The sequence below is a fragment of the Ambystoma mexicanum genome, chromosome 1p (genome assembly GCF_040938575.1).
Source record: "Ambystoma mexicanum isolate Mex_15411 chromosome 1p, UKY_AmexF1_1, whole genome shotgun sequence".
Lineage (NCBI taxonomy): Eukaryota > Metazoa > Chordata > Amphibia > Caudata > Ambystomatidae > Ambystoma > Ambystoma mexicanum.
This window is the reverse complement of record NC_090921.1, coordinates 617,580,992-617,599,281: the sequence shown is the minus strand read 5'-3', so window position 1 is coordinate 617,599,281 and position 18,290 is coordinate 617,580,992. Positions and strand designations below refer to the sequence as shown.

Below are 18,290 nucleotides of genomic sequence, written 5' to 3'. Positions count from 1 at the left end.
GACCATCCGCATGGTGGGTGAGCGCTCACCTCGGCTTTGTTTGAAATTTTAAATGAAATTGAATGATGGTAGATCAACCTCTGGAAAATATGTGGAGCTAATGCGCACAACATACGCATAGACCCGTGTACTCTGGGTGGACACAGCCTACAGGTGCAGTGCCCCCTGTCATATTTAGTTGGGATATAACAGGAGGAGTACCCAACGCATCTCCAGAAGGGTTAGGGGCAAACATTCCCGCTGCCATGGCCAGCCTAATTAACTAGCAAAGGCTCCATGGATCCGCACTATCCTTTTGTTGGGCCCTGCAGCTGGTGGCTGCAATTTGCGCACCGTTCATAGGGTAATTCAAAAAGGCCCACAGGGGCCCTGGCTGCAAAGGCTAACAAAGGAGACCCAGAAACCCCAACAACCTTTCATATGCAACTCTGTCAACCTGAAGCCAGCTCCCGCACTCAGTATCGATTGACAGTGAACTGTCATGTCTGGGACTGCATGTTTACAGTACGTTCACCCCGCAGGAGGGACCCCGTTCATAAGGTATGAGAATGTGGTTTGCAGGAGCCAGATAGTCTGGTCTCACCACAGCTTCAAGGGTGAACTGCCACTTTAATCAGGAACCACAGAGAGCTCCATTAACCAGAGAGACCCTTTGAAATACAACAGACAGGAAGATGGGTGAGACTTAGTAATACATGTTTTGAGCCCTTTACCTTTTCTGTTGCAAAGCACTCTGGTTATCACCTCAGGCATTCAGGAGATTGATGGTGAGGACCCGGGATTGGTTTATTAAGGTAGGCATATCCTACTGGTCCATTTGGCTTTAAAAGAGGGCTGAGCCCCTCTTTTGGCAGATCATCTGAAGACTTTGCAAGGAGTAGCAAGAACTCATTATTGGATCCTGGCTGAAGGTACAATCTGCCTTACATCTTCTGCCAGTGTAGGAAGGCCAAGACCTCCAAAGACGGAAGCTGTATCCCTCCCCTAAACATCTCCAAGGGAACAGAGGGAGATACCTAATCCAGAGGACCCGCCAAAAAGCCCAGGCGAGTGCACACTCACCGTACGGATGGTTGAATTCCTCACACTTACTCACACCAGGGACTGATGCAATTCTTCAGTTAACTCCCAATGAAAGTCCCATTTATGAGAGCATGAAGGCGGCCCTCCTCAAGAGTTTCTGTAAAACCCAGAACAATATCTCAAGAGCTTCAGAGAGCTTGGAAAGAAAAATTGGCACACATTTGAAGCGTTCACACACTTGTCATTTAAATATCTGAGCGGGTGGGTGTCAGGTAACATAGTTGACACATTTAAAGGGATGTAGAATTTGATTGCGTGTAAGCATGTATTGAAGAATTGTGAGGTTCACCTACACCAGTATTTTGTAGACAAGACTATTACATAGCGGATGGAGCTTGCAAAGGCTGCCAACAGGTTTGTAAGTACTCAAGTCCAGAAAAAGGCTCAGGCGAGCACACCTAAACCAAAAGAGAAATCTTTAGACAAAAAAGGTAACAAGAATGGGAAAGGACACATGTCCAACCCAATCCTATTCAAAGTCAGGTCCCCAAAAGAATCAAGGGAAATTCCAAAACTCTAGTTCAGCCATATACACTGAAAAGAAGAGCACAGGCCTCCCTGACACTGGGTCACCTATTTCTCACCATTCAAAGGTTGTTTAGTGTGTAAGGAGCTGGGCCATAGGAACAGGGCTCCTGCTTGCAAGGGCTTACCCAAGCAAGCCAAAGTGAATGTTGGGCTTGTGAAAGAGGCCATCATTAGTGTGGGCCTCCTATAGGAGGGCTTCCCATTAGGCCAAGAGTGACCGAATGTGAATTGGTTACACTGAGTGGAAACAGTACCGGGTCTCCAGAAGAGATTCCAGTTCCAATAATACTCAAATCTATCTAGAACATGTGTATATCAATGGACACAAAACTCCTGTGGTCCAAGACATAGCGACTAACCTCACTGCTGTCACCTGGCAGTGGATACAGTCACATTGATGGGCGTGATTGTAGCATCAGTGGGTTTGACGGAAAGAGTTAAGTTCCCCTTGGCGATAATAGAGTTCACCTGGTGACCCAGCACCGTGAAGAGGTAAAAGACTCCATCCCTGTCCTATGTCTGTTGGGTAATGATCTTCCTGATCCCGAGATAGTTAGTTGCGGTGGTTACCCGATCGAGGGCCAAAGAGCCTTAAGGCCTGGAGTTCTTCTGGAGGGCTTGTTAGAGAGCCCATCGTGGTCCAGTTCCACAGACTGCTGAGTCGCCTACTCCTGTGGGAGAGGGACCAGTAGCCACTGAGGTCCTTACTTTGGTAGCAGGGGATTCCGTGCCCAAGCTGGATGAGTTTGCAGCAGCTCAGGGCCCGGATCAGACTGACTTCTTTAAAGCCCAGAAAGAGTGTCCCAATCTGGCGGACCTGGGAAAGCATGTGGAGGAGCAGGCTTAAGGTGAGGCCCCTGGACTGTTCAAGGTGTACTGCAAGGATGGACTCCTGTACAGTGAGCCAAAATACTCTGAGGGCGAGGGCACCAGATGGTCAGTGATTCCTCAATGCCACAGGAAGTTCCTTTTGGATTTGGCTCACCATATTCCTTTTGTGGGTCACTTCAGAGTGACTGAGACATCGGACAGGTAACAGAGGGAGATGCCGAATCCAGCAGCTCCAGCACCGGTACTCTGCCAGCACACAGCATGCCCTGCTAGGCTCTGCAGCAAGCTTCCTAGGTGGGAAAAGCAGAACGTTTCTGAACCGGAAGCCAAGGACTAGGAAGCTGCCTGCAACACACTGCTTAGTTTTGGGTTGTCCACCTTAAAGGCGAGCCCAGTAAAGAAGCTAGGAGAAGTGCATCGACAAGCATCTACCAAGGTCCACCTTGAAGGACATTTTTGAGCCAGTCGAGTCCCTTGAGCTGCAACCAACTGCAACTGTGACCGTTGTTATGCCACAGTAGCTTAAAGACTTCTGAGACACCTCGACCAGTGTTTCAGAACCGCCAACCAACACTGGGACAATGATTTCTGACCCAGAGCCGCTGTGTAGGCCAGCCTGCAGCCACCCGTCCCGGTTTACTGTTTGCCACCTGATACCAGCAGCTGCCCCCCGTCTTGAAATCTGTCACAGAAGCTACAAAGTGCCCTGAAACAGCCTCGACCCTGTCGAGCACCAACAACACCTACAAGCACAAGGTACATTGTGGTTCTGTCCCCCTGGTTCTTCTCCGAAGGCCCCTAGAGAAATTTTATACAAACCATTGCTAAATCCAAGTAACCTTGAACTGTTGCATTTATTTACTATACTGATTACCATCCTGTCAGTATCCAGAGTGAATCCCTTTTCCTTCTTTGAAACTGTCTGTCCTCGGCATTCCTTTACAGGGTGGATTGTATTTCGTAGTGTTGCTAGAAGTGTCTGTTGTGATAATAATAAAAGTAGATATGTGTATACAACCTCGACTTGACAGTCTCTTTTATACTGAGTAATAATTGTATTTTTGCTGCTTTGCAACTAACAAATGATCAACAACCATTTGTAGATAAGACTGCCATTCCAACCACGTTACCAAAATTGAACAAGGAGGTTTATAATGTTCTTGTGTTTCCAACCTGTCGCGATCCCTTCTTGTGTACTAGAGGTGTGGGGCTGAATGATGGTTTAGAATCTGATAATCATCCCTGGACCACTGGTGCCCCGGAAGTTGATTCGTCACACCAACTTCACCACAGACTCTTCAGTGTCCCGCTCAAGCTTACATCGATCTTCTGGTCCCTTGGCGTACCTCCACACCTCCTAACCTCACCCAAACTCTCCACACACTCTGTGGATCCCATGGATCTTATATACCATGTCTTCCTGCTTTTTACCTACCTTCCCATCCCCATTGGTTGAGCATTCCACCTGACTCTGGCGCCCGATCTGAGGGTGTGTTTTCCACAGGGGTGGGTCGCTGTAGTGAATTTCTACAAACAGCCCTCTTAGCCCCATCTGTTGCACAGTAAATGGGCCAGTGTCTTTTAGGGTCTCCGCAGAATGTTGTGTCAGCGTTGCCTTTGTTCTATGCTGCGATGAGTATTGCTTCCTTTCTTGGACATGCGTTGGGATGGAGGTTTTCTCCAGCGGCCCAATAGGCTTCTTTTTTTATAGCATTGCCTGATGGTCCTTGTAGTTCTGTAAGGAAACACAGATAACTGGCTAGAATGGAAAATACCTGGCATTTGGTTATTGAAATTGGTCGTCATTACATTCACAGCACACTCAGGGGAAACTGGGACTGGGCCCACCCAACTCCCTCACCCACCCACCTCTGGGGCAGGACTGGCTCTTTTATACACACTGTTAGGCCTCCTTCCGCAGGCTGGAAAGGGGGGCCTGCTCCCCCTTCCCCAGACCCTGTCCCAGTGCTACATTAAAACAAGATGCATGACTGTGAAAACAGTGCCCCCAAACTAAACGAGCTGAGCAAGTAAATGAAGCTAAAAAAGGCTTTACTTTCCTAAAATGCCACGCACGTGTTCACAACAAAGACACATCTGCTGTGGGTTTCATCGAAATCTAGGATGAAAAAAGGCAAAAAAGAAAACATGTCCCTAACAGTGTGTGTGTGAGAGAGAGTTTGTTTCTGTCCCTCTCTGGCCAACACCCTCACACTTAATTGTTCTCTCCTCATCTAATTCTCGCGCTTTCTTTGTCTCCACTGCACACCTGGATTTGGCATACTCAATGGTGAAAAATGCAAAGGCGGTTGTCCCATCAGATATTAGACGGGTAAGAAGTAGGCAGTGGCAGAGTTCTGGAGCCAACAGCAAGCAGGGCAAGTCATGGATGATCGAGGATAGAGGTCCATTGACAAAAGCAGTGGTCTGCAAAACGTGGCTCTCCAGATGTTTTCCACTCTGATGACCCCCATCATCATTGACTCAGCTGGATGGGGCTAGTGGGAGTTGCAATCCAAAACATCTGGAAAGCCAAACGTTACAGACCCCTGGAGTAGGGAAGCGGTGCGAGAGCGTTCTGCTTCAGGAAGAGTCCCTGCGTGATGTGACTCAGAGCTAGAGGTACATCCACAGAGCTGAGGGATTGGGAGAGGACAGCACAAAACGTATGAAGCCCACATCGCCTATGAAAAGAACCGGGAGATACGAAAGAGAGATTCAGCAAAAAGGAACTGAGGAGCGCCCCGGTAGTGTTGACAACGAGAGGATAGCACAATCCATAGCGTGTGTGAGCACCACGAGGCGGTGCTGCTACACGGATAGGAGTTCAGTTCGGGGACGACTCACGCTCATATAACTGGTAATTTATAACGCGCTTAATAGCAACAGGTTTCAAAGTGTGACACGGGGATAGAACCTGTGTTGCTGCGTCGTCTTGCTTCTAAGGGAAGCGCGTTGCTCCTGAGCTAGCCTCCCGAGACAACGGGAAATGAGTAGCACAATATGTTGAAGAGTAAAAAAGAACAATTGTAACATCTGTTGCCAAGCTCTTTGAAAGTGATTCCCCCTGTCAGTTGGCACTATATAAAACAACCCCTCTCTGCATAGAAAGCGAATGCACGTCCTCATTCCTAACTGGAGAACAGCAGGTTCTCCCAGCTGGTGAAAACAAACCAGTGCTAGAAAAAAGAAAAAGACAGCCTGTGATGTCTTTCTGCAATTTTGAATATCTAATCAATTTTTTGGGAATGTTCAAGTAGCTATTATTCTTGTGCTTATCAGGTTTTCAAACCATTCCTTTGTATTTATGAGAATCTTTTCCTGCAACTTTCTACTGACATTCAGCCCCAAAAATAAGACGTTCGCTTAGAATGGTATGGTATGGTATGGTATGGTATATTTATATAGAACGGACACTTTGCTGACCCTGCCTTTTCTGCGCCTGCGCAGAACCCTAGAAATGGCTTCCTCTTTATGCATGATTTTGTTGATGAATGAAATCTCGCTTTTAGTTTATCTTAAAATATCAGGTATATATGTGTTTATACTATTGTTGAGTGCGCTACAAACTGCCCTTTTTAGCATCCATGGTCCTAAGGCAGAAAAAGTAACCTTAGAAAAAGTGTCTTCTTAGCTTGGCTCCTGCTACCAAACACGTGAGCACCCTGGAGTAACTTGAGTATTAAATTGTAACTAAGTAAGGCTATGAATGTATGGCATTTGGAAAGTGCATATCTCCCTGGAAAGAGACAGAGCTTTGTAGAGAGTGATGCACAGAAGCAGTTACAAGTAGGGAGCAAGGGCAGCAGAGTAGCTGGGATAGGTAGGGGAAGCGTTCCCTCACCAACACATTCCCCTTCATCCTCCACCACTCACGCAAACAGTCATGTAAACACACTTTAACCTGCTCCCCAACCCCTCTCTTGCCCACCACAAACGTTACCGCCTCTATCACACAGACACCCTCTGATTCATTCACAAACACACATAAATACAAAAATACTCATCTCAATCCCATGACTTCCCTCGCCTGGCCGCGCTTATCAGCCCCTGCGCACACGCGTGTGCGGAAGGTGCATGACAGTTTGATTTAGAAATACCGCTTGGAGTGCTCTCCGGGCAGTGTTTCAAAATTGATCTTTTTTAAATTCGAGAACTTAAGCAAGGCCTTTTCACCTAATACCGGGGAAGAACAGGGTGAGCTTCGAACGCGGGAAGTAGGGCTGAGTCGAATCATCAACAATTGGCAATATGTTCTTTGCAGAGGTGGGTCCCCAGGTTTTCCTTATGGTTTGGATGGGGGGGGCTCAGACTTATCTGAGATGTTGGGCCTCATTACACGGACGGTGGTAAGGGTTAACGGTCACCGGTAATGGTACCGGTGACCGTTAACCCTTTCCGCCTGATTACGAGGTCCCTTTGCGGGTTGGAGACTTTAACGCCTGCTTTTTGCAGGCGTTAAAAACCAACCCGCAAAGGGACCAGGGAGCTAATTACGGTACTGCAATTTGCGGTGTCGTAATTAGCACCTTCCCCATTCCCATTATGCCCTATGGGGCAAAAATGGGAATGGGGAAGGGCAATGGGGGAAGGGGGAATTACTGCCCCACCAACCTTGGAATAGGTCGGTAATTCCCCTTTCCTCCAAGGCGGTGCCAGTATTTTACCGGCATGGACCAAGGTGCTAATAGCTAATAGCACCTTGGTCCACCGCCGTCTGTGTAATGAGGCCCGTTAACTTGTTACAGCATATTAGAATAATTGAATGCATGAAAATCCCATAGTTTAAGAAAACACGTCTAGGAAACTATATGTTATGAGGTGATGTCAAAGGAATTAACATGTTGAACTGGAGTCTCGATTTGCAACGTATGCCCAAAAGCTGGCAAATCCCTGGCTTGATGTTCAGGTGTTTGTTTTCTCCTGATTTTAATTCTTTCTTTAATTTTCTCTGGCAAATTCTGTTCTTGATACTATCGCATTTACATTTAGTCGCCCAAGCCAAATTTGTGCGTTATGTAAAAATAAACCGATTTCAGAGCTAGATCTCTCAAAAGAAATAAATCAGTCAGGAGCACTCGTCTCTAGTTCTCTCTCGGATTAGAATGTAAAGTTAGTGTAAAACTAATTAATGGCTGTGAATTTGCAGATATGTATAAGAGAATGGTAAAACTGATATGTCATCATGTTCAGGAAAAAGAAGGGGGAAACTTATACTACCTGATTTCTTCTTTCTTCTTTCTTCCTTTGCTTTAGTTAAATTGGGAATGTACTTCCTTTTAATTGTCGATATGTTTTTTTATTGCTTTATTATTTTTCTTTTTATTATTGGAATGTTCTCCCTTTTCTGTTTCTATTATATGTGAAGATAGTATGTGTTGATTGAACCAATGGAATTTTTTTAAAACTTTTGTATAAATTGAAAGGTTGGCTTGATCAGCTAATTCAATAAAAACGAAAATATACCAATAACCGAATGGTATAAAACAAATAAGGGAACTGTTCCTACTCTCTGCCAAAAATCATTGCGTAGCATGGCTCCAAAAGCTGGGTACTAATTGAGTGAGATCATTTAGAATGAAGGGTGACAGGAATTCCCAAAAAAGTGTAAGTTCTTTAAGAAAGAAACATAAGATCCAGTTTCGCTCCTCCCATGGGGCTAATGGCTCTGCTCCCAAAGTCTTGATGGTTAACGGGACGTGTCTTCGCTTGTGCCCCACCATGTGTCTCTATCCACAGTACAAAGTTGGACTACGTCAGCGCCCACATTGGCACGACTTCATTGAGCGGCGCCGACAGCAGTGCTGTGAAGGTTGGCGTCAAGAGGGTGATCCAGCACCCTTACTACAACCCATCGACCCTGGACTTTGATGTCGCTGTGCTGGAGCTCCGGAACTCCCTCGCCTTCAGCAAGTACATCCAACCGCTCTGCCTCCCGTCCAACATCCAGAAGCTGCCCGCGGGCTGGAAGTGTATGATTTCCGGGTGGGGCAATGTCAAGGAAGGCAACGGTAAGCACATGTTGAATGAAATGATGTTGGGTTTGTGGGGGAAGGACTGCAATCTAATTGATGTGGTATTGGGGTATTTGACCATATTCACGTTTGTGCTCTTAATGTAGCTCTTTTCCACCGCCACAGTCCCCATCCATCCATGCAATCAATCATAACACAGTGGGTGAACGTGCAAAATCTGATGTCGCGCTAAGAACTTTCCAGTGGGTTACGCTTCTTCTGCGTCTAGCCCACTTACGCCAAATGCATTTTCACCAGGTTTTTTTGCACTATTTTTCGGCAGTAAAATGCAGGCTGTACGCGAGGTGTAGGTATATATGGGTGTGGGAGTTGGAGTTAGTAAGCTGGCTGCGGGGGTCTCCCCCCACATTTTGCAGCCCAAAACATGCAACATTTGGTGAAAATGAATTTGGCGGAAATGAATTTGGTGGAAAAGAATGCGGCAAAGGTTCATAGAACCTTTTTCTGCACACTTGTCTTCATCTCATCATGTTCTGAGCTGATTCCTGCACACTGAGGAAACCTCTCCACCAGCGGTAGAGTGGACACCTAACTCAAGCTGTTCACGCTGACTCCTCATCACTATGGCTTTTGTATCCCTACAACAGTGCTTTCAAAATAGCAGTACTTCAACTTTGGTCTCGTGCCTTCCTCCTTCTGTAGCTTTTGTTGCCAGAGACATGTTACGATGTCCCTCGAGGCTTTGAGTACCGTAGTTGAGTTCCAGCAACACATGCCTAAGGCAAGGATCAGAAACCTGCATCTCAACACATGCTCTTGAAAATGACTCCCATGATCTCTCACCATTGACTATGCTTGCTAGGGGTGATGGGAGATGTAGTCCAAAACATCCGGAGAGCCAAAGTTTGCAGACCGTTGGACTAGGACATTTGGTAGTTGAATCGCTGGGCATTGCTTGCAGATTTAGGATGGCTCTGGTTGGTTTCCCAGAAGAAGAATGCATCCATGCACTTCCACAAGGACACCCCCATACATGATGCTCTGTGGAGTGCTGTCAGTCAAATATTGATGAATTATTCAATTGAAGTTAAAAGCCCGGATGAATCTCCTAGGTACCATCCTAGACCACACCGAGAGGACAGTGATTCATAAGCAGAGTATCCCCGCCCCTTCCTGAAGAACGCTATTTAAAGCTGAGCCTTGGGAAAAACCAGTGCAGTTCTGAGTCTGTATGCCTGTAACCAAGGAAATACATGACCTCGACTGCTTGTTACTCTCACTGCAAGCATTTCATGTTCTGTAAAAATATGCCCTCCCTCCATTTTGAATACAGCTGGAAATCCATGCTGAATATATTTATTTCCTTTTAAATGTATTTCTTTATATATGTATCTGGTATTCAATGAGGTGTATTGCAATGAAAGAATATCATTTTAAGAAAGTATAACTGTGGCACCACACGTAAAAGCTTTGCTTATTGGATTGCTATTTTCTGTTTATTTTTTATTTTAATTGAAAACTTGTTTGTACAGCGCATACGCCATACTAAAATGTTTTGGAGTAAATAAGTTTACAGTAAGTACGTTTACAGTAAGTCAAATGTGGCCCTTTAATTAACTGTGGATACAAGCAGCGTTAAGTAAAGTGGCACATTTGACAAGAGGTTTGGTGCGCTTGATACGATTTTTCAATTAATGCCTTTTTCTATTTCATGAAATTCGTGGTGCTGGCATATTTTTTTCTCGAAGATGTGGTCACAATAATAGAAACAAATTTGTAGATGATTGTCATAAAGCCCTATCGTTTGAGATATCTATGCTAAAAACAGTTTTGCTGAGGGTCTTCAGATATTTTCCATCATGGAAGTAACTTCCAGCAACAACAAAAAAATGCAGTAAATCTGAAATTTTGAGCGTTCAAAAAACATGTGGGCCCAGTTACCATCTGAGAACAGCGTGGAAAGTCTGACTCTGTATTTTCCAAGCAAAGAAGGGCCTCAATATAAGTTGGGCAGTGTGGTAAAAATGCAGCGGTAATACAGTTACTGCCGCATTACTGCACCGCCGAACTACGGGTTTGGGGGTAAGATGGAGGAAAACCCTCCAGCAAGAAGCTGGAGGTAATTCCTCCACTGTACTGCCCCTAATCGGTCAATTCGGCTGCGACAATATTGCCAAAATCCCCCATGGAGTCCTATGGACTCCAAAGAATAGGGACTAACGCCACCTGCAACCGCTTGTAATCCAGCGGTAATACCTCAGGACCAAGTGGCGGTAATGGTAACACAGTTTGATAGTATCTCGGCAGATTTCCCGCACAGATACCACCAAACGTATAATGAGGCCCTTTGGCCATTGTATACAAGGAATCATAAATAGATGCACATGAGAAGACGACACAATGCCTCATGGACGGAAATTGGCCATAAAGTGTGGGTGGAAATAAGTCTTATTGGAGCCTTGGAACAACACACATCAGCTGTGGCAAAAGGCCTGCAGAGTGAACTACTTGACTCACTCAGGGTCATTTTTATGAGAAATGTAACTTGCATGCATGGAACCTCCAATGTTAGCATTCATGTGCTGTTGGGTCTCCTGCATGCAATTTTACTGGCCAACGCGGCATGGAGAAGGAAAGAGTAAAAGCGAGGCAACCCGCTATTACTCTTTCCATTTTCCGCTCTGTCTTGTGGGAAAGCAAACGCTGCTGCAAATATACTTTGACCAGGTGCCAAACCGAGACGGATTCCATAGGAACCAAATCGTTTTATGCCTGAAAAGAAATCTAATGCTGCTGTAAAATGAGGCAAACTCACGAAATGGAGGGCACAGCAGGCATCTGATCTCTGCTCACTGCCCCATCTTTTTCAGTGCCGCAAAATGGGGTGGAGCGGGAAATGGACGCGTAAAAGCATTACGCATTGCTTTTACTCTTGTATTTCCCGCAACGGCCCATTTAAAATGAAGCCAAATATTTTTTCTCAGGTAGTCCCTAAACAGATATATTTTAAAAAATGTGTTGTGGGGAACAAAATACAATTCATTAAGTTGATCTAAAACCAGTCCATGAGGTTTCTCAAAGAATGTTAACAGTGTTTTCTATATCCTCAAAAAGAAAGGACACTGTGCAACAATTGGTCATGAAAGCTGAGTTTTCAATTCTTCGCATACATTAAATGAAACAAAATAGTAAATCGAAATGGTCAGAAAATTAATGTCATTATCAATAAATCCCCATCAGGTGCATAATTAAAATTGAACAATATTGAAACGAGAGTGCATGAAAAAATGTAACAACTGAAAATAACGCAAAAGCATGATCACATTTCATTTGATAAAGTCTAGTGATGACACATTCCCATTGACTGGGTCTGAAAACAACCGTTTTTTTAAGTGCAATGTCTAAATGGGAACATGATAATTAGTTCCTTTTTCCAAATGGTCAAATCTTGGGAATGTATGCACAAATACTTTTGCTGCAGCGACTTAAGTTTCGGCTATGAGCCCACTATTTAGGACTCAGCCTTCCTGAGGACGCTGTTGAGCTTTTCATGTGCTCCTCAAATAAATTGAATGAATGAGACCCTCTGTGAGAAAAGGAGAGGGTGAAGAGGTTTTAAGTTGCATAGCTTTCTTGGATGGTGTGTTTGGTGCATATGGACATCTACAGTCATGTGTGTAGAATGTTTGGGTGTTGCTTGCTACCTCTGTAGTGCTCCAACTGATGCATTTGAACTGGTATTCGAATATAGCACTCTCTCCTTATTCCAGAGAGTCCTGAAACAAGCATTGTATTTGACCTATGTAATAGTGTTTATCTTAAAATAGGCAATTTTACGAATTGGACCGAACTGGGTTATAATTAATGTTTTACCCAAATTGTGACGTGACTTCTCGCAGCGTGTTGCTGAGTCTGTTAGCTGTTAATGTTGTATCCCGTTGTTTATGCTGCAATTCCCATGTATTGGATGCATTTAAAACACCTATGGAAATGACCAGAGGACTTTGCTTAAAAAGATTATTAGTGGGAAGATGTGTATTGCATCATGCCATTGGATTGCATTGCGATGCTCTTACCTTAATCGGTGAGAAAACCGGACCTAGATTGTGTGGAGTTGAGGGCACATGACATTAGCGCTGCTTCGTTTAGCGGTGCAACAGGGTTCTTTAACCACTTACAGTGGTGTAAAAATAGACCGTTAATAAGCAACCCGCATGTTGCATGTCATGGGGAGCGCTATCTTGGAGTGGTGTGCAGTAGATGTATTATTTTGCTTTCTAGGTGAAAACCTCAGAATATTCCAATGGATAGAGATGGAGCTGTCATTGCCTTTCATTACAAGAGCCATGCAGGGGCTCCATTTCTCATATGTTTAGATAATATGGTGCATAGTGAAGATGTGAGCGACGGTGCTACTACACTCACATGGTGCAATTTGAAAATAATTTGTTTTCTTTGTGAATCTACAAACAGAATAATGTCTGAAAGGATGAAGTCCAACTAAGGTTAAAAGCCCCAGTTGGTCTCGAATCTGATTTGAGGGGGGTCTTGTGTGGGATCATAAGTGTGACCTTCAGTTACGCTGATCACATCTCTGGGGGCTTTATGAAAAGCTTCTCTGTATGGTCAATGGTTGCAGGAAATAGTCAATATGCTTGTCTAGGGACTCCAAAATCGAGCCACATAAGGAAACTTTTCATCTGTCTGGTGTGTTAACAGGGTGCTTATGGATTGGAAAAGACTGTCATTGAAAATAGGAGGGAGAAGTTGTCTCCCATATAAGTTGGTATCATGCCACTCTCTGAATCAATCTTGCAGAGTCATGAGTCGTTTTTCTTTAAGAAAGTCATTCATTTTGTCAGGTTCATAAGCTTATTGTAGGTATCTGCACCATGTTTCATGGTACTGTGATGAACCTGGAATGAGACGCGGACATAGAGGAATCATGTTTGCTGTTATAGACTTTTATTCAAATAATAAGAGGGGTGGAAAATGCTTTGCTGTCCCTGCCCTATGAGATATTTCCCTACCTCAACCAAAAAGAAGGGTCTGTCTGATATCAAGGTGCCCAAAACAAAATGTCCTGTCTCCGAAATCCTATTCTGGCCCTCACATCCTAAAAGTAACTCTAAGGTGCTAAAGGTAATGTCTTTGGCTTGAAAAGTGCTCAAATGTTCAAGTTCAACAAAACTTGAACAAAACTTGAACACTGTTCTAACAAACAGGCTTTCACTTGGATGGTGTTCACAGTTCCTGGGAATGTCTCCCTTCCCCAGGTTACTTTCCATTATAACAAAAAGTTCCAAAAGAATAACCAAGTTCTTTGTAGCTGAAGAAGATAACTCCCTCCTCCTGATATTTGCAATTCACTTCACAGGCTTGGCTCTGCCTGGTATACTCTCTTGCCAGGATGTTCTTAAACAGTTCACTCAATTCACAATCCCAAGGGCATGGTTCTACCTTAGAATTCTTTCCAACCAATTGATTCAAATTCACAATCCGAAGGGCATGGGTCTTCCCTAGGATTCTTTTCACACAATTGGCTTTGTCTGGTATACTCTCCCGCCAGGACTTTCTTACACAGTTCACTTAATTCACAATCCCAAGGGCATGGGTCTTCCTTAGGATTCTTTGTCTCACGAAACACCTGATGTACTCCCCTGCCAGGCTCTTTAGTCACACAATTTATGTTCACAAGTCTGTTAATTTCAGGTGTGGGTCTTAGACTCATTAAATTACAGGCTTCAGCCTTTGCCATGCTTTCAATATCCACTTGGTTAGTGACCCTCCTAATAATTTCTACAGGGCTATCCGCCCTCTCCCACAGTGCGTGGCACTTGCTGTGAAGTACTCCGGCATCCCACCTTCCCTGGCTGGGATCACCGGTTCTGGGCAGCTGCTTCAGCGTACTTCACAAGCTTCCGTGGTTGCTGCAACACTCTGGTAGGTTGGGAAAGCGCATGTTCTTTCTCCACTCTTCACCTGGCTTCCGCAGTCCAGAGGTAGCATTTTGCTATCACTGCCCGTGTAACGCGAGGACTCTGGTTCTCCTGCTTATCCTTCTCGGAGGGCCCTGCAAATCTTCTGCATCGCGCAGCACTCAGTCAGCTCCTCTCTCTTCTGCAGGATTTGCATGCAGCTTGGCTCTTGGCGACCGGTTCTCCCTTCAACTGGAGCTGCCTGCTCCTGTCAGCTTCTTCCCTGACATCAGCTGTTGGGGATTTAAAGATCCGCCATGCTGCCACTCCTTCCAACAACTAGAGCATGGTGTGGGTGTCTGTGCTCTAGTAATCTTCATAACTCCATTCCTCCTCCTTGTCTCAGTATCTTCAAAGGGTTTATATACATGGGATTGATAGTCAGTCTTTATCCTTATAGGATATTGTGAGATGCCATCAGCAAGTCCTGTGGGTTGTTGATGGGGCTTACCACAATATGCCATGAAGGCATGAGGAATGGAGGGGACATACTTAAAAGAAAAGGGGGGATACCATGTCTCATCTGATGACGTCAATCTACCGTCATGAGGGTGACCCCCAGGGTCAGGATCAGGCAGCGACTGCTGTCCCCTAGCCACACGAGGAGAGGCTGCCTCTGGGAAAGGAGTGATGACATCATCAGATTCATCACAGTGCCCACACCATTCACCCACTATTGTCATCATGCGCCAAGGAGGTAGTGGCAAGATAAGCTCTGGTATGCTTTAGTACTCGTAACATTTTTCAAGTCGTGCTACCATAAATCAGGCAATGTTATCAAATGCTCAACTACTCACACCATCTCAAGGTTTTGTACCAAGGTACTGATACATTTCTCAATGATCTGGGCAAGTAGCAGAGCAGTGGCAAGTTCCATTCTCCTGAGTTAGCGCAGCACTGCCAGATTCCATTCAGTCCATTTAGAAAAGAAGTGTCAGGATCTTTTATGTCATAGCTGTGCCACATTATATTTCACCAAATTAGGAAAGAAATGTCAGGGTCCACTGTGCTCACTTAATACAATAGGCCAGATACTAGAACACCTTGTTTGCACAGCAATGCCAAAATCCAAGTATGCCCAGTTAGCCCAGTTATGCCAAATAAGGCTGTTGTGCAGACGATAGGAGGCAGGTGAAGTCTTCTTGGTCACTTTTATGGAACGTCTTTAAGTATTAAAAAACACCCTCACATTGGGGGAGGCACATCAAGGTAGGCCCCTTCCTTCCTCTCATTAACTCATATGAGACAGCACCTGTACGGCACAGGGAGAATGCCTTAATCACCACTGCTTCTCTTCCTCCAGTATCACACGCCCCTGCCATTCCTATAACATCCATTATACACCTGTTCATTCGTTCATCCAATCATTTTGCCCCTAATCCCATGCCACTGCAGATGATTATCCATCACTCTCCCAATTAATTGGGTACCATGGTCGGTTAAAATACAACTCGGGTACCCTTGCCTACCAAAAACATCCTCCAACAATCTGATGAGCTTATTGGCACTTGTCTACCGCATTAATTGTACCTCAATCTAACGAAAGAACAGATGAACTAGTACCACTGTGAACATCCCTTGAGCACTCCCCATATCCACAGGCCACAAGAAATCAATTGGCAGCTTTTCCCATACTCCACCCGGAGTCTCAGTATCATCCTAGGTCATTCCTTCACTGTCACTCCTTTACCACACCTCTCACAGTCCATACATTCCCTTAATCTTTTCTCCACCGGCCCATCAAAATGTGGCCACCAATATTCCTCCGTCAACAAGGCCTTCTTTAGCATGATTCCAATGTGCCCCCTACACGCCACGTTTATCAGATTACCTCGGAGCACTCACGGCACGACGACTCGCTCAGCTCAATACAATAATCTTTCCACCACACAAAGTTCATCCCTAACCTCCCAGTAACTTCTTGCATCACCTTCTAATTTCCCCTTGCAGGTCCAAACTGTCTCCTCATAAATCATCATGTCTTTCATGCTCCTGTCCACCACGCTGGCATCCTTCCATTCCTCTCAACCGACCGTAACGTCATGGTTCACAAAAACCTACTCCGTCCACACACCGTTTTCTTTCCTTCCACTTTTCCAGACAGGCATGGTAAATAATTGGCAAAATGATTTTCATGCCTTGGCAACATGTCCACCTCAAAGCGGTGTCATTGCATTCTTGCCACCTAGCATGCTATTATAGGAGATACCTTGTCTAAGCCTTTACATTTAGAAAAATGCCATTAACGGCCTGTGGTCTGCCTGCACTGTAAAAATGTGTTTCTACTCCCCGATGGCAAGCCAAGTACCTCTTTTCTGGAGGGGCGCTTTTGCACAGCTGCATGATGAAGACGTGAGCTCTCGGGGCTCCGAGCTGCTCCACTCAAACCCTGTCTACAACATTTTTCAATATACGTGAAATAAAAATTTACAAGAAGGTGGCAGGATTCGAACAACGCAGGAGTGGAGGGGTAGATATCCCATAACGAAACGGCCTTCCTACTTGGAGGATTGAAGAAGCCCTCTAAGTGAAAAGGCCAGCGGCATCTCTCCTACCTCTTCTGCCTTCCTGGGAGAACAGATTTTTGATGCACAGTTCATCTCACTCAATAGGACTCAATGACGAAAGACATATACCCAAGCATATGTTAGTTGTGTGCACATATATAAGAGTGGGGGGAAGCGGGCTTGATGGGCATGCTACGAATTCCCAGCCTTTAATACTCAGTCTTGAAAAAATGCTACAGGTGCACACCCGTCATCTTGCTGCACCTGTGTGGGACCTTGTACACAAATATGGCCAAAGACAAAATAAAAAAAATTGGGACACAGAATAACATGGACCAATACGGTAGCCCAGCCAAATTTTCCACAAGCCTCCATGTCAATGGTATATATACACGGCAGTCAGACTCCCTCAGCCACTCTCTTGCTCACGGATGTGATGACAGCCATCACTGTATCATGGACGTCCATCAAGGGCAAAATTGACACACTCAGCATGGACATTGCTCTACTGCGCCATGACCATCACAAACTATCTTTCAGAGTGGAGGAAGCAGAAAAACACATTTTGGACTCCGAAGACAGACTTTGCACAATTGATCATTGAGTCCTCGACATGACACAAAGGGTCTCTCCCGCAGGATTAACGTCTGAATTTTGGGACTACCTGAAAAATCGGAAGGGCCCCACGTAGAACTATTCCTGGAAAAATGGCTTGCTGACTTAATGAAATCGAGAGGGCTCTCGAAGTTCTTCTCAATCGAGAGCGTGCACCAGAAGCCCACAGGCCCACCCGTACCTGGGGCCCCACCTCGAACCATTGTCGCCATGTTGCTGAACTACTGCAATCGCTCCATGCTTTTACACATGGCACGCAAGAAGGGTTTGGTAAAATATGTCAGAGCGAGGATTGCCTTCTTCCCGGATTACACCAGACAAGTCCACAGAGCACGCCAATCCTTTCACACAGTTAAAAAGAAGCTGCAGTCCTTGAGAAGAAAGTACACCCTATTTTTTTCAACACAATTTACGGTATACCTTAATGGGAAAACACACCTCTTTATGGACCCACAAGAAGCATGGACATTGATGGAACTACACGTCGAGAATGGGGAAGGGGTTCACCTTCAGAGGCCCAAGATTCCTATCAACCAAGACCCTAAATATCCGACCCAGCTGGCCCATCCGCAGGGGGTTGCAGTGACTCAGTGAGATGGTAAGGCTCACGCATCTTGGAAAGTGGGGTGAAGATTCATGCCGTCGTGATGTCTATCGAATAGGAACTATAAGATGGGATAACACATCCTGCAACCAAAATAGGGGCCTGAGCGGAGTCGCTTCAGCTTGGTGGCTGTAACGCTCCTCCCACAGTCAAGTTTTATAAATGTTTG

At 45.2% G+C, this 18,290-nt stretch overlaps 1 protein-coding gene across 1 annotated transcript in view; it reads left to right on the top strand.

Moving 5' to 3' along the window:
* The window catches only part of TMPRSS9 (transmembrane serine protease 9), a 485,595-nt gene that overhangs the window by 277,954 nt on the left and 189,351 nt on the right, over positions 1-18,290 (top strand). The window contains exon 13 of the mRNA XM_069649605.1: positions 8,182-8,453. Within this exon, the coding sequence (XP_069505706.1) occupies positions 8,182-8,453 (272 nt within the window). The remainder of the gene's footprint in view (positions 1-8,181; positions 8,454-18,290) is intronic.